Here is a 15,533-nt window from a genome sequence, read left to right as displayed (position 1 = left end):
CCTGTAGGTTTGTATCTGACTTATTCATTTAATGTACTAAACTTTAATCAAGTATAATATTTTCAAACACTAATGTTGTTTGGCATAGAGGAGAATTCAGAAATTTCGTATATGTTCCCTGAACACTGACAAAGGCTAGTACTAATGAAAAGCCTGTAGCGTGACTTTGGAGCCCCTTTACGAGTGTTCAAATCGATCTGGATTATATTTCTAGAATTGGCTGGCTCGTTATTTGAAATTTATTAAAGCGTTTGTATTGTTGTTGACAATTTTGTCCTTTTCAAGACAAAAACGCGTCAGAAAATAATAGATTTGTTTAACGGTGGTTGAAGATTCTGTATGTAAACATATGCACATTAATAACAGCCTAACTCAGTAACGACAAACTCTTGAGAATGGATGTCGTTAACTTCCGTTGGACTTTAGAATAACGTACTTTAGGCGTCCGCAGTTTATCTTAAACATGAAATAAGAAAATGTAGGAAAGAAACCAATCCCGGCTAGAAAGTAACTCCGTTTACAAGCAAGTAAACGCTTTCGTAGAACCAAACGGCACGAATCAAGGCCGACGCGAACTGAAAATTTTGCACAGGATCGAAGAAGAGTAATAATAGAATAATAAAAGTAAGTCTTCACAGACGCGAAAAGCAATTAATATTTTTTTATTGCTTTTCATTCGCAGATAAGTTCGTAAACAAGATGCGCATTTCTTCAATGTTTTAACGTCTGTTAAACTCTACGGCTAACTGTAGCTAATGTCGCTTTTCTATATGAAAAGTTCAACAGCTACCTGAGTTCTTCGTAAGCACGATACTTCACAGTTGGCTAAGTTGTATTTAGTAAGTTTTGCTTCAGAAATTTTCCGTTTGTTGCTGTGGTTTATAAAATGGATTATAGTTTAGTGGTTTGGAGTAAAGAAGTCATCATATTCTAATCATTTGTCGAATTCTAAGGGTACGCAGTTTTTTTGGAAAACAAATTGCCTATTTTGTAACCTAGCTATTATTAAATATCGTGTTATAGAACAATGCTATTACAACTCATATGTGCTAACTTATAACTGCCCGTATATATGAAAATGTCCGCACTCAGCTGCTTTTAGGGTACGGACTGTCAGACATCTGTTGCATTTTGGTCTTGGAGAACCAGCACAACAGGCAACTTGAGCATTCTGTTAACTGTTTGATTCTTCCAGTTAGTCCAGCATTACATAGCATTTGCAGTATACTTTTTAATATTTCATATTTACTAAATATGTAGCAATAACTAATGGACCCCTCTAGGTTCATACCCTATGACCATATACGTTGCTCATCTTTAGGAATGCATGAGTACGTAACTTCTTGCAAACAAATAGTAATCAAGAGCAGTTGTCCTGTTCTAAAGCCTTTCGTTGCAACGTTCGAAGTTCCAAACTTACATACGATTCGTCTAGTTCTGCTTAATACTGCTGTCAATACCAGCCTACCCGTCCACTATTCGACTGCTGTTTATCCGAAGCTGACTAGCGGAAGACCGTTGCCCGTTGCGTATCCTAGCCGGAGTGTGTCACAGAGCACTTCATCTGGCTGATAAAGTGTGTGTTTCTGAATCTGAGTGTTTGTTGAGCCAGTTAGCCCCAATGTTTGAAACTATTTTTATATAACTATCACTAGGGATTATCATCATTTTATTCATCTTCACCATGCGTATGTCAGCAGTACGTTGTTATGGACTACCATTGCTAGTCATCACGGGTCGTCAGCGCAGATCTTTCCTTCCCTCTTAATTTTTGCACTCGCTCATCGTCCCGCCGCCACTGTCGCTATTCGACTGTTATGATCCACCATCTCTCAATCAAATTTTGCCAAACAACAGCGACGACAGTAGTTAACGCGACGGTCATAGCAGCCAATGGAGGAGTAGCAGCGCGCATAGGTAGGGACTGAGACAATTTGATCCTTGTCTGCGCCATCGCTTACGGTCGTCAGAAGAACTATACGACCACCGACGTCCGCCATCGCCATATGAGAGAAGGAAGCACGCACCCACCGACACGCAAACGGACTGTGCTGGATTAAGCACCATCACAGCAGTCGCAAAAGTAACGCTGACACCGAAAAGAGACAAGTCGACGTAGTCAATGGGAAGCAGTGGTAACAAACATAACGACGGACGTCGAGCTAACGTACAGTTCTGCTGGGTGACGGCTAGGCGTCATAGGCAGATACTAGAACTATACATTTTCATATAGAAATATTCAGATTTGATGTGACAGCAAGAAAAAGTCAAGTGATCGCCATAGCGGCACCAACAACAGGCGGGAGCTCAAAACTCAAAAGCAAGTAAGCTAGTAAACTTTTCGCGGTGCACTGCTTTTTAGCGACTGCGGCCTTGACGCCAGTGTATTGACATCACGCACGTAAAATACTAAAAGTAAATGCTGTTCTTCGTGGTGAAGCTGTTACTGGAGGTACGTAGGTAAAGAAGCGAGCCACAACAGGGAAATAAGCGAAGAAGCACGAATACAGATACTTGAAATGGAGCAACAGCAGAGTCCCAACAGCGGAGATGGTGCGGGCTGGGCCCACTTTAAAGAAAATGCCTTAAACCGAATAAGGGCAGCATCGGATAAACTTAACATCAAGGTACGTACTCTAAATGTACTCAATAGATGAAGCTTGGAGCAACTTCCCAATTTAAAAATGAGCCAAGAACCGAATTTGATTCAATCTGCTTCAGCCACTTAGCCCTTGTTAAATCCCGACGGAACATAAATCAAAGCCGTCCAAATCTCTGTTATTGCCGTCCTCTTTCACTCGGGAGGCCCCAGTCATTTCGATTCATATAAGTAGCGCGCACCGTCCAGGGGTCACTGCTGGCCTCCAGCAGTAGAGTGGCCGGAATAAGATGACAGGCAGCCGTTTATTGCTTGCGAGCGCTGTATTCCTGGATGGACAAAAGTAATGTTTGTAGACAGGTGGTCGTTTTGACGTGTAAAAACGTAAAAAAGGATGATTACATGCACCGTAGGCCACACAAACAGGTTGTCTGAAGCAGTAGCAGTACCGCGTGGCCTAGGCCATGACCAGGCTAGGCGGTAATTCACTGAGAAAGATCGAGGTAAGAGTTCCGCATGTGTCTTCTATTTGCAATGATGCCCCCGCTGCAAGGCCAACATGATATCTTTAGAGTCTTAGCTTGAGAGAAAAAATACCAATAATGCGACCAGTATGCATGACACAGGAAAATGGAAAGGACCCTCGAAAAAAGAATGGACACCAAAACTGACGCGCTCTAATGAGCCAGTTAGAACAATATATGCATGTTGTTTGTTTACGTCTTATTATCCGGCGGCTATTAATATATTCTATTTGTGTGACGTCTTTTACTTCCGCTTCTACGTTACACATTGCCTTATACGGCTGGTTTTTCCAGTTGAAAAAGCGGACGTGGCTTCGTGCGAAAAATTCGAAACCAGGCTAGATTACTACTATGCATTGAGCTCTACGTCAGGTACCACCGCTAGATTTCCTCGCCTGATACTTTAATAATTTTCAATTTGGTGCCAAAATTAGTGGATCATTACTATATTCTACTGAGAAAGCACCTTAGCTAGAGTTTTATAACCTGCATTCGATTCCCTACAAAAATGCAATGTTCGTTGGGTCGGACATGCATAAAACGTAGTTGTAGATTAAACGACAGTGTACCCAAGTAGCTTAATGCTTCGCGTTACATTATGATATCTTAGCTCAGAAATAAAGCTTTTATTTTTATTAGAAACGACAGGGTGCTAAGCTAAAATGCGCTAAGGGACAAACAAATCAAATGCTGTAATAATTCACGAAAAGTATAAAACTTGACGTAAGGAACGGCGTTGCAAGTTCAATACTGTATCGGTTTGCGTGTCCTAGCTATATTATAACAGGAGACCTTCTGGTTCTAAGTTCCCCACGCTACCACTTGCGCCAGCCCGCGAGCTAACTATGTATGTAGGTGAGAAGAGTTCTTCCACGTACTCAGTAAACATCCACTACCACGAGCCGATTTATAATTGCGATTGTTAATGTATATTCCTATGGCCGTTTATGAAGTGATCAGATCTCATTAGTACACGGTATGGAAGTAGTCGTCACGAGCTAACACGGTAGATGATTTTAGTGGTTGCTATTCACTAAGTAGATGTGACCTAAAGCGTAATGGCCGCCGCCGCCGCCGCCGCCGCTGCCGACCGATGATCACAACCAGAATTGTTTACAGGTGTTGCCCAGGAACCAGTGCATGTGGCCTCACTCTGCTAAAGAATAATTTCAGATTGCCAAGATGAAAAAGCGATTTTTGGGTTACATAGTGTAGCTCAAACTAATGCTAAACATCGCCCTGAGCTGTTCCGACGTATCAGGATCTGACAATTTTCTTCCTTGAACGTGCCCAATATAAGAAGGCAGTGGGCCCAATATTTGATTGTTCGTGACCAACAAGGCCAAAATCTAGATGTGATAGCCAATGCGCGCAATGGCATGCAAGCAATAGATTCAGATGTAAACAGGTTCAGCTTAACCCGGTCTTGCCGTGGGACATTGGGTCGGCCTTAAATCCTGCCTTCGTTTCCGGTGGGAATACGTTCACCGATGAAAAATTTCTGATTGGCACATCAACGGGCGTTGTGAATAGAACGGATATTAGTTCTTACACGTTTACCATTCCTACCGAAAAAGATAGATCCCAGATACACAGACAGTCGTAGCGTTTTCTATGTAAATCTTGGATTAAGGATTACCCTAGAATGTTTCCATATGGGCTGGAACGTAGGAGCATATAATAAAAGCTTACGTAAATAGCTGTTCGAGATCAATATATTACCAGGCGTGCGCCTCTGACGTAACGTACTGTTTGGGTGTCTCCCAAGTAGAAGTTGAAGTTGGATTCCAGCTAATTTGGATTAAGCTGAATTTATTCGTGAGATTATTCGATAGACTCGCTTACGCCACTGCCAATTTGTTCCGACAATTGAGCAGTTGGTTTAGAGTCTAAAAAATCTTTTCTATTAACAAAATATGTGCAACTAAGGACCGTTCTGTGGTCGGCGTTTTCGATGAGCGGGCAGCCTGCAAAAGTTGTGAAGCATAGAAGTTCATTCTCGTTACGAGGGCTCATTCTTAATAACTGTAAGACCGAAGGTCGTCGTGATTGGCTGCGCGTCCAACGATTCGAAAGTGGGCAGCTGACAACGGAGATTATATATCGCTGGCTTTTTTTGAGATACGAGTCCTCGTACGATAGTCAATCACCCGTCTGACTTGGAAACGATTTTAATGGTTGTAAGAAGGTGAGCGGCACCGGGATGTCTTTTTATCAAGAAGGACCGAGCGCTTTGATGCGTATTTAAATGTCTAGAACTGAGAATCAATCATTTAAATTGAAAACATATCAAAATGCTGAGCTGTACGAAATACAGTTGGTTGTGACTGGTACGATTCTGGTCCTACCAATCAATATACAATTGGTAGAATATTCAAAGAAACGACCCAAACGGCCGCCTGTTGAAAACAAAGCAAATAATCGATAGCTTTTCAACATTTATCGAGTACTAGTCGATTTGGCTGTTTGAGTTCGTCTTCTATTAGAAGGCAATGTATGTCGATGCATACGGACGCATGCTGATGCTCCCGTTATGTCTCAGTGGTGTCGTACCGCCGAAAACAAGACCTCCGCGGCACCTGCAATTGCCATCACAGATCGATCCTACGCTTACCTTCGTCTCGCCTCAGAGCGGCAGTTAGGTGACCGCCATTTGAGAACTAGACAACAACTCTATCACCGTCAATGGCAACAGTCACTAGTGGGTCATCTTGCTGTTCGTCTAACAGCACTGCTACGTACACGAGCTTCAAATGAGAATTTGTATTAGATAGTATTTTATGCGTCCTCACGCGGGGACTGCGTTTCACGAAGATGGCTGATTATGATGATCACGATGACCGATAATTACTATAGAGAAGAATCAAACGTTCATTCATTTGGATCTGAGAACGTTTTTGTGTTTTTAATAGTAGCAGCAGCAGCAGCCTGAAACAGGGTATTCAGTTACAACATTTGATAGAGTAGTTCCTTACGTACTAGTTGTTTGTTAGATCTTCTATCGGGATGCAAGCTATAATTAGGCCGAATTATGATATAAAATTTCGTGAGCGATTATATAGCATCTACGTATGATTTCTCTCGAAGCGGTCACTAATATGATGCACCAGTACTACTAATACCAGAGTGATGCTGGCAAGATTTTGCTTTAGAAGCACCTGTCTACGACCACACTAGAGTATAATCCCTCATTGTATTGATGAAACTCTCAAATTTGAGTTCCTCCAAAAGAATATGGTTCCTAAAACCTTCTTTAGAGATACCATTGAAACGGTAGAGGGCAGTATTCGCCTCCTTTGTTATTATAAAGTCTACAGTACGACGGCAGAACAGCATGGTCAGTCTTATCAGAACGAAGGTGTCTCAGACGGGAATTATAATGAATGGCGTTGTTTTTGTTAGCGCAGTATCGCTAGAACAAACAGGTATGACGAATGGAATTTTGAACGTCTATCGCGTACTTGTTCGTTTACAAACTGAAAATGGCCTCCGGCCATTATTTCACTAACTCTTTCGAGAAAATAACATGGCAAGTAAGATGATTTTTCTCGAAACGCTTTCTGGCCAGCGACACGTCCTTAGAGTTAATAACTTCATAAAGCAATCTCCAAGTTCCACATCAAACGCCGCTAATGGCCGTTGCTAGGGTCACGTATCGCAGGCGCTCGTGTCCCCTGGTTACGTTGCATTTGAGAGCGACGGATCGAGCACTGTAAAAAGCTAATGCTGCATTTTACCGCGTATATATATACATAGAGTTTTGTAAGAAATATTTGAGAAAGCGCATACTTCCGTTACCTAAACTAGAGTGAAACCTATTTACTGTGAATTTACTACCGATGTCAGATGAAAGCAGTAACTCTCGAACGATAGCTTTTCTGATATTTCAAAGATATCTTTCTTCGATCGATCTGCTACTCAGTCTCATATACGATAACTTATTGTATGATCGCGAAAGTCAGGTAACATTAGGGACTTCGCGAACGCTGACTTCAGCGCCGCCGCTAACATGCACACTTATTGTTGTTGTACAGAGTAAGAATATGACGAGAAATAACAGTCGACCTTCCATCTGTCTCATTGAAGCAGTTGTTTGATTTCGTTGAACAAATCCTTATGACTAGATATGAACGATTTCGCTATTCCTAGTATCTACTAATTGCGATGAACGACACAGTCGCAGATAATTGTTTTGACTGGATGATCGGTTTCCTTCACTCTGATAGCACAAAAAATCTACTAATTTTTTTTTTAATAAATTTCCTTAATATTATTCACTCCCGATGTGGAGAAGGTAGCGCCTTATGGGAATATCAGCGTCAAAGCATGCCTAGAAATACTGAGAAGTTTAGTTTGTAAAACGAGCATCGTACGTATTTCCTATTCATTTCATCACAATAATGTATCAATCGCAGATTGAAGGCGCCTGTTAGAGTACGCTAAGTAGTTCGCTAAACGTAAATCCCTATTCTCGCTTTCAAGATCGCACCTGTCCATTTCGTGAACCTGAATCAAAATATCGATCAACAGTCGCAAGTTGCTATGTAATGTAACGCTAAAAACTTTGTGGATTATGATTTAAGCGAAAGTTTTCAGCGGCGTCAAATGGCGCGTTTGCAAGTTCGAAATAAGTGTACACATAAGTTCGCGAACCTTACGGGCTTTGACCCTGAGCCGTCACTCGTGAATCAATGTGCTTGTACACACTGTTTGAGCATCTTTTGTCGAAGTATTGAACGTCACCGTGTGTGAAATCGATCAAACTGAAAAAAAAACACTCCGTCTGTGAGATTATCTGTAATCGTTCCGACATTAATGGTATTTCGTTGGCCGTCTCTAATGCCCCACTTACTACTTGGCAGGTGGCGATATTATATTGCTTTGACACCGGGCTTTCTAAGCAGGATAGTCAGCACCGGTGAAGTGAATCACCGTTATTTTCTCCTGCTATGGATCTTATCCCAGATTCCTTTCCATCGACACTTCTTGCAGCCAGCATGTTTGGCTATCTTGGTCCCAGATCGAAACGCGACATGTAAAAAACCTTTTTACACGAAAAGCTTAAATGAACTTCCGCTCGGCTGCCTACGCTAGTCTCGATTGGTTCGCTCAAGAACTACCGCCGATGTCGATTCCATTCGTGTGAAAACGTTCATAAACGTTCCTTCTCGACGATGTGGCACAGACTGCTTGTACCAAAGGAACGTTTAATTTGGTCGCTCGGTGATGAGCAGACAACGAAAAATATCTTAACTACAGAAAGAAGGAAAATGTTCACGGAAGACAAAAATAATGATTTACTTGCGATATATGGATTTTTTTTCTTGATGAACCAAACTTAGTTGTCTGTTTATGCTCACTTACTTACGTGAGTGGACACCCGAGCAAGGCAGGCAGTAACCTTCTTTGTGCTAGAACCGACGTTGACACGCGAAACTGTTAGCGCAAGCCGAATACATGCCCTTAAATTTAACGATTGATGCACGGGCCGAGTGTAGCACGCCTCGTTCCAGAATTCTAAAACAGGTACAGCAACTTCTGCTTGACCCCTATGGACTGCAGGACTATTCAAGTCTCGCAGCGTGCCACGTGCTAGCGACTGATAGCAACGATTCTGTTAATTGAAATTATTCTGGGATAACCATTCATTGCTGATTGAAAACGAAAGCACTTTCGGCCACACTGACAGTCGGTTAAGTAGCAAGCCGATCAATGTTATAATTGGACCTCGTAGCAAACAAGCGTCTATTATCCGTCGTTGCTACGCTTTTTTTCTTTACTCTGTACGACTTAATCACGATGGTACCTGGTGCAGCAACCATAGAGATATATACAATTAAATTACGAGAATTACTAACCTGATGCGTTTCTAAATTACCCCAACTATACGTAATGGATACGATATACTTGCAGTTTTTCTATTAATCGATACTTTTCGACCACGAAAGTATCATGTTGGTCTATATTCATAAGGTGCACGACATCATTGAAAAAGTGTTATTTATTTGACTTCCTTTAATTTTCGCCATTAATTAATGTTAGCTCGTGTTCTATAAAACCGTAGTCGGTGCTTGTGCTGAAAATGGTATCGACCCATAAAGTTTACTTCAATCAACGATTGAGGTCACTCAACCGGACTGACTCCCATGTATTGTGAGCTACATATATAAAACATAATGCCTGTCTACATAGACAAATCTAATAGCACTTATGACGGGCCTGCCGATGTAGCCTGGATGATCAGTTCTGTGGAATAAAACGTATGAAGTATATTTTTGCAGCCCCTGCTGCCATGCCAGCCTTTCGACTGAAGAGCGAAGTGCGTAAGTATTTATCGCGCATCAATAGAGCCTTGCGCGAATCCTTTTCGGTGCTGCTCGGTTACTCGTGTTGAACAAAATTGTAGTTGACGTTTGGATGACAGTAATCAGAATGGTTTCCGGCAGATTGGTCTGAAATTTTGAATGGCTCGAAACAATATCATATACTTGTTTGAATCAAGTTTAATTACTGCTAGTGTAGTGTTCAACTTAACCATAACATGCGCGGTTAATTTGCATATTAAGAAAAATAGCATAGTTTTTGACGAGTAGATGGCGGCAGATAATTTTCGTAGCAACACAGAAAAACGCAATTTCCAAATCGAAAAATTCCAAAAAAGCGAATCTTTCGGATAACTGGATCGTTTCTTAGGCCTAATTGCTAAAAATGTTACGTCGAGTTACGCCAGCTAATTTTTGGGTGGCTATTTACCACCGACTGACCCTTCTCTGCGCCGATCTGTCTCCGGGCTGAATGTCGACGTGACGTATTGAGTTATTGGATTTTGCTGGTTTTCGAAAAGCAACCTACTCATTGCTTCATAAAGCCCACATTGTTAAGTGTTGCCATTTTCATGTATACAAGCTGTCGACGACAGCGACTAGACGCCATCAAGAAAAGAACGGGTTTTTTGAAACTTTTACGTCCACATGTAATCACGGTATGACAATAAACGAATCTTTCTTATTTCTATGAAATTAGCCGCTCGCGACTGCGCTTTTGGCCGTCTACGGCGATACGCAAAACGCAGACACATAGCACCACCAGTATTTTTAGGTTGTCGTTAAAACTTGGACGAATGCTGACAGCTTAAGTTGGCACTTGAAGTAGGTTGAGATGTTTACTATGATTTCAGCTAGTTGAGATTGAGATGTTAGGCGTGTTCCATAGCTAGAAAGCTATACGCACGGTATTTACCGTAATAATATGGTACGAGGAATAAGTTCGAAAAACTTTGCTGAAACCATGCGGGACACAGTATTTTACTCGTGTGGCCTTAAATAGTTAAAACAAAAAGAAAAATCAGATCCTTACTTGCTATTAACTGTACGCACTATTGAATCTGTCTGTACCGTTGAGTTACTGATATCGTGGCTGCTATAAACGTGACAGGTCCGCTTTGACTGGCTTTGTAATGATGAATTAAAACAGATTTTGTATTTCATATATTAAACACATGACGTCCGTAGTAGTTATCTGTGCCTTTTTAGTCGAAAGGGTAAATTAATTTACGGTGTTACTTGCTTTGTTTTTGTTGCTATGCTCGTCGTCGTCGTCGTCGTGCCCCTTCAGTCGTTGTTCCTGATACACTTCTCGATGTCAGCATGGTAAGGTCACTATAAAGGTTGGTTGTTCCCAATTAAACTATCTGTGTTTCCAATATATACATATATACGTGTATGAACGTCTCGAATTCACAATTTTTTTGCCTTGTAAGATCTTAGCGTTGGCTAGTCTGGAAGCACTCATTAGTACGCAGTAAGTAACAGTACGAGGAATACTAGTACGTTCCTTAACTGATCGGTTCTGAATGCGCGTAAGTTCGTTCCCTGTCCGGTGTGTCCGTCCTGACAGCCTGCTTTTGCGCCTAATATAGCCCCGATTAGCCTTACAGTTACTTATCTATCGACAGGCATATTGATAAACGTCAAGTAACAATATAGCCTAACAATATAGCAAACATGTGTGCTATTAAATTGTCGATATTTATCAATGAAACTATTCCCATTGTACAGCGCAGTCGCGTAACGAGCACTATTGTTGAAGAAGCGAATCGTTAACAATATCGCGACGTATAGTGGAGCTGTTAGTTGGAAAAAGGACAATTTCGGTCCTGGCCCTAAACTATACGTTTAGCCCAGCTAGTAAAGTGAAATTGCGTAGTTCTTGGTTAGTTGAGTCTCGGGGCATTTATTCGGTACTCACTGTCATATTAGTATAGTTTGGGTATTTTCGTTGTACCAGCCAGCTGTAAAGTTCAGCTAAGAACAGTGGGTATACGAAACGGAAACTATATTTCGAAAGCATACAACACAATAAAAACACTCAACATATGCCCTCAAAATGGCAATGCGCCACTTGACTGAGGTTAAATAGTGTCTAAAATTAGATTTAATAACGATAATGTGCAGTGAAATTGTGCATTGACGAGTGAAGTCATTTCTAAGCAGCTGCAATAGGTGGCAAGGGAGCTTTCTTACACGAAATAATATCAATCTAAAGAAGAGATCAGTTATATGACTGAGGCATTTTAGCTATTCATACTGCGTCTCGCAATTTGTCCTTGACGTAACAGTTGAAACGTGCAGTGAAAAAAGTAGGACGAAGATATATAATTAGTAACGGCTTGTGTTGAACATTTTTCGCGGGCCTAATTTTGTTCGAAGAGTTCACACTGGTTTTCATTTCTCTTTGCAGGATAATGGTCGGCAGTTATGACGGATTTGGTTACCTCTTCCATAGCGTCATCCTTCTTATCTTGCTTCTGTACAGCATTCATTTTACGAGTAATTGTGAGGCGGTGGCCTTCGTAAGTACCCACACGACCGATCTTGACACCTATACAGATGCACAAGCTCACTGTTAACAAACAATTCCTGGTAAATTTAAACGCTTCTTAACATTTACCTTAGATTGCTTATCTAACAGAGCTATTGGGCATTAAAATGAAGTGACGCTGCAAAAGGATGCTTATTAAAAGCCAACTATCCACTGCAGGTCCCTTAACAAAAACACATCTATTTCAAGCCGAACATCTTCAACGGACTAAGTAATATGTTACCGCACACAGTTTTAGACAAGCGACTTCTAAAAACGCTTTTAGCTTCTTTTAACTAGCGCCTACAAAATATCTGCATATAGCACATGCACACATTTTACATGATAACAACATATACATAGATATGTGATCTTTTTTTTTGAGACCATCATAATATTGTAAAATGTGTCGAAAATGATAGATACTCACTATCACATCTGGTATTGTCAAAACACTATACTATAACTAATAATATACGACTCTGATGTCGTTTGGTAGCTGACTAATAAATTTTATGTAATATCTGTTGTCGTTTGTGCTGCTGGCAGTCGACGTTTGTTGAGGTATGCTCGATGTTTCTTGAGCTGACCTTCCTTGTTTTTCACGGAAGGTTCTCGTTCTCCCTTTTGCTGGTTGTCATGCACATGCTTTTCCGGATATTAGCCATCTGTGTACTCTTGAAGGAGTTTAACGTTCGCGGCGGATCAGATCTCTACAACGCACGTATGTATTATATTCACTCGTACTAAACAAACATTCAGCGATTATCGAGAATAATATATCGGGCCACTGTGTGTGGCAGCTGGACAACTTGGGTGGGCAGTTTTCTTCTGGCATTATATATTAAGTGATTGAGATAACAATTTTATTCTGTGCAGCTGTCATAGTATAAAGTGAGCGTGTATTTAATATGCAAGGCAGATATTTATATCAGAGCAGATACTCCTGTCTCGGGTTGGCATTCGTAAACATGAAGACGTACTTTGCATTCCTCAATAGTACCTAAAACGCATACGAAGCCGTTGATCAAAACTGGAACCATTGTTGACAGATAGCTGTGTTGGCTAATCAAAAAAAAAATATATCAAATTATTTTATTGCTAGGCCTATGGCCTTTGCCGTGCTAGCCTATTGTTTTGTCCAGCTTCTGAGATTCCAGTACGGGGCACGGGTCATGGGAACAAGGGTTTTTACGAAAGCAGGATCTGTGCTGCTGAATATTCCTCCTTGGATACTTTAACATCTATGTTCGGATCAGTAATGGCACAGTCATTAATAGTTAGTTAATTTTCGTTCGTTTTTAGTTTTCGGAATGCCGTTGCGTTTCTCATACGACGACCTTGAGAGACCTCATCTTTCCGTACCTCCGCCCCTAGGTCAAGGCGAGTACATGAAGAGTCGTGCCCAACAGGGACTGCCACGTTAGGCGTGCTATACTGTGCTCGGATGATCCGTGGGCGTTTCGTGGTTTAAAGAAGATACGCGTCAGCAAATAGTAGGCAGGAAGACAAACGTTGCAATTCTACAGTCTTGACAGTTTTAATACATTAACTTCTGCAACTGATTTATGATATAATATTAATAAGGGTGGCTAGAAGAATTAACCGATCGTACTGTATATATAAAAACCGTAATCTAAACAAGTGATGGAATATCGTTATTATACATATATATGCAATATGGGTTATGGTCACTTGTTACGTAGGCATCTGAACGCGGCGAGATCGTTCGTGAGAGAAAGATGAATTTCTATCCTTGTGATGAGAACGCATTTATTTTATGGCGAATCAAAGGTTACTTCCGGACAAAGTGCCAAAAGAAACGATTCAAATCAGCTGACGCAGCAAAAATAGTCTTACGCCGAAGCTGCCGGATGACCCAGTAAGTAAATGTATGCACAAAAGGGCAGAGAGTCAATATGAATTATGAGCGATTTCCCTTCTTTATCGAACGAATACAGTCATTTGCATGAAAGCCGGTGCCGTTGCAATTTTTCGTAGCGAAAAAGTAGTTTGGAAAGACAGAGAAATTCGTTCTGCTTCGACTAGAACCCAGCCCGTAACGACGACGTTTGAAGCTAAACGGGATCGCGGACATGGTGGTAGAGATGGTTAAATGAAAATGGTACATGACCTGCTGAAGATCGATAGGTCAATACAACTGCTCGCTATAGAACTAGCCGTCTGAGTGTTTCCCTTTTCGCCTGGGCCTTTTGCCGTTGTCAACGCAGAGTCACGACCTCATGATATTATGTAATGCTTCCATCGAAATAACGCTGGTTCGCTACCTCAATAGCCGAGCTACTCGAGCTAAATATGTAAAACCACGATATGTTTCGTTGGCATACAATGTTCAAGTAAAGGAAGAAAATAACGAGCAACTATAACCGTCCATTGCTGATTAGATCGCTGTAACAGTTGCGATGCTGAAAGGAAATCGCCATTGAAGAACGTGTAGCAATGAGGGGAGTGGTGCGAGCCACGATAGTAACGGCGAGGCTGGTCAGCTCTGGGTCTTACCAATGAGAGCACCTATGTTACCTTTTAGGCCTACCTGCTCCCAGCGACATCGGAGAAACGACAAATGTATCAGCTATCTCAGGCTTGGCAAATAGTTCCATGATCAGTATGTTAGAAAGGTCTGTGTGACTACGGTAAAAAATAAGTGGTGTAGACGAGAGCTCTGCGACTATCTGTTTACTACTCAATGGTTATTAAGTGTAGCTGCGTTGCAAAAGGACGTCTTTCAAAATAGTTTGTTGTCTTCTACGTTATTTAGTTACGTTCTCCTAATTCATCATAGCGCCGAGGCAAATAGGATCCAGGCTGCAAATAACAGACATCTTCTAGTCAAAGGAGTAGAATTTTGTATCTTTACTCCTATAATGAGTGTGTTACAGTTGCTTGTTAGAATTACTGAAACCTATTTTTTAAGAACTTGAACGGCTTTAAATAACTTGAAGTGCAGCCAAAAATAACAATCGTTATTGTGAATAGTCATGACGAAAGAAGCGAAATGTTTCATGTCAATCTTAATATCTCAAATCTCGTACATGATTGTGCCCACTGCGCGCGGCTAAAAAAAAATAACAAACAATACTACACGGGATTGATGCGGTTTATGTAGTTTGCTTCACCGATTCTTTTCCAGATTCGTCGGTTGTCAGTGACCAAGCAGTGTAATCCGTTAGAATAGAAGATGGCAAATTAAGACTGATTAAAATTATATATAAAAAAAAATATGGAAAATAAAGAAACAAAAACGATTGTTAATCCCTTTTAGAAACTCTAGTAAAAGTCTCTTAGAAACCTTAAAGGCGACCGGAAGGTAAGTGAATATGAGCCAAACCTCTTTCTTATCCCTAGTTGGCAATTTTCAACGTTTCCATTCGTTACCCTTGTGTCACTTCAACTTTGCGTTCAATTTTTTCTAATAATCCACAGATACATATATATATATATATATATATATATTTTTTTTTTTCTTTATAAAATCAATCGTTTTCCTGCGTTACTTATAGCTGGGGCAATGTACGAAACGTCGAAGTCGT

The 15,533-nt window shown here is 41.0% G+C and overlaps 1 protein-coding gene across 5 annotated transcripts; it reads left to right on the top strand.

Annotated features, from left to right (window-relative positions):
• The first annotated feature begins 1,961 nt into the window (after positions 1 to 1,961).
• LOC111252948 (uncharacterized) lies at positions 1,962 to 15,268 on the top strand. 5 transcript variants are annotated; one of them, XM_086993174.1, is made up of 6 exons: positions 1,962 to 2,320; positions 2,441 to 2,627; positions 10,738 to 10,772; positions 11,863 to 11,974; positions 12,532 to 12,706; positions 13,288 to 15,268. In XM_086993174.1, the coding sequence occupies exons 2-6, from the start codon at positions 2,520 to 2,522 to the stop codon at positions 13,407 to 13,409; spliced, it is 552 nt and encodes a 183-aa protein (XP_086849300.1). In that variant the 5' UTR covers positions 1,962 to 2,320; positions 2,441 to 2,519; the 3' UTR covers positions 13,410 to 15,268. The 5 variants fall into 5 exon arrangements, with proteins under 5 accessions (XP_086849300.1, XP_022667370.1, XP_022667369.1 ...); XM_022811635.2 differs by having other exon boundaries at positions 1,962 to 2,324; XM_022811634.2 differs by having other exon boundaries at positions 1,962 to 2,627.
• Positions 15,269 to 15,533: the final 265 nt, after the last annotated feature.

Source organism: Varroa destructor, unplaced genomic scaffold (genome assembly GCF_002443255.2).
Source record: "Varroa destructor unplaced genomic scaffold, Vdes_3.0 BEIS01000006.1, whole genome shotgun sequence".
Taxonomy (NCBI): domain Eukaryota; kingdom Metazoa; phylum Arthropoda; class Arachnida; order Mesostigmata; family Varroidae; genus Varroa; species Varroa destructor.
Note: the sequence above shows the minus strand (reverse complement) of the source record. Positions and strands in the feature narration are given on the sequence as shown.

What these genes read in the sequence shown, in the direction of transcription:
- LOC111252948 (XM_086993174.1), top strand. Translation starts at nt 2,520, where the DNA reads ATGGAGCAACAGCAGAGTCCCAACAGCGGAGATGGTGCGGGCTGGGCC. An exon ending in CACTTCTCGATGTCAGCATG is followed by an intron (nt 10,773 to 11,862) that starts GTAAGGTCACTA and finishes TTCTCTTTGCAG; the next exon opens with GATAATGGTCGGCAGTTATG. An exon ending in ATCAGATCTCTACAACGCAC is followed by an intron (nt 12,707 to 13,287) that starts GTATGTATTATA and finishes GTTCGTTTTTAG; the next exon opens with TTTTCGGAATGCCGTTGCGT.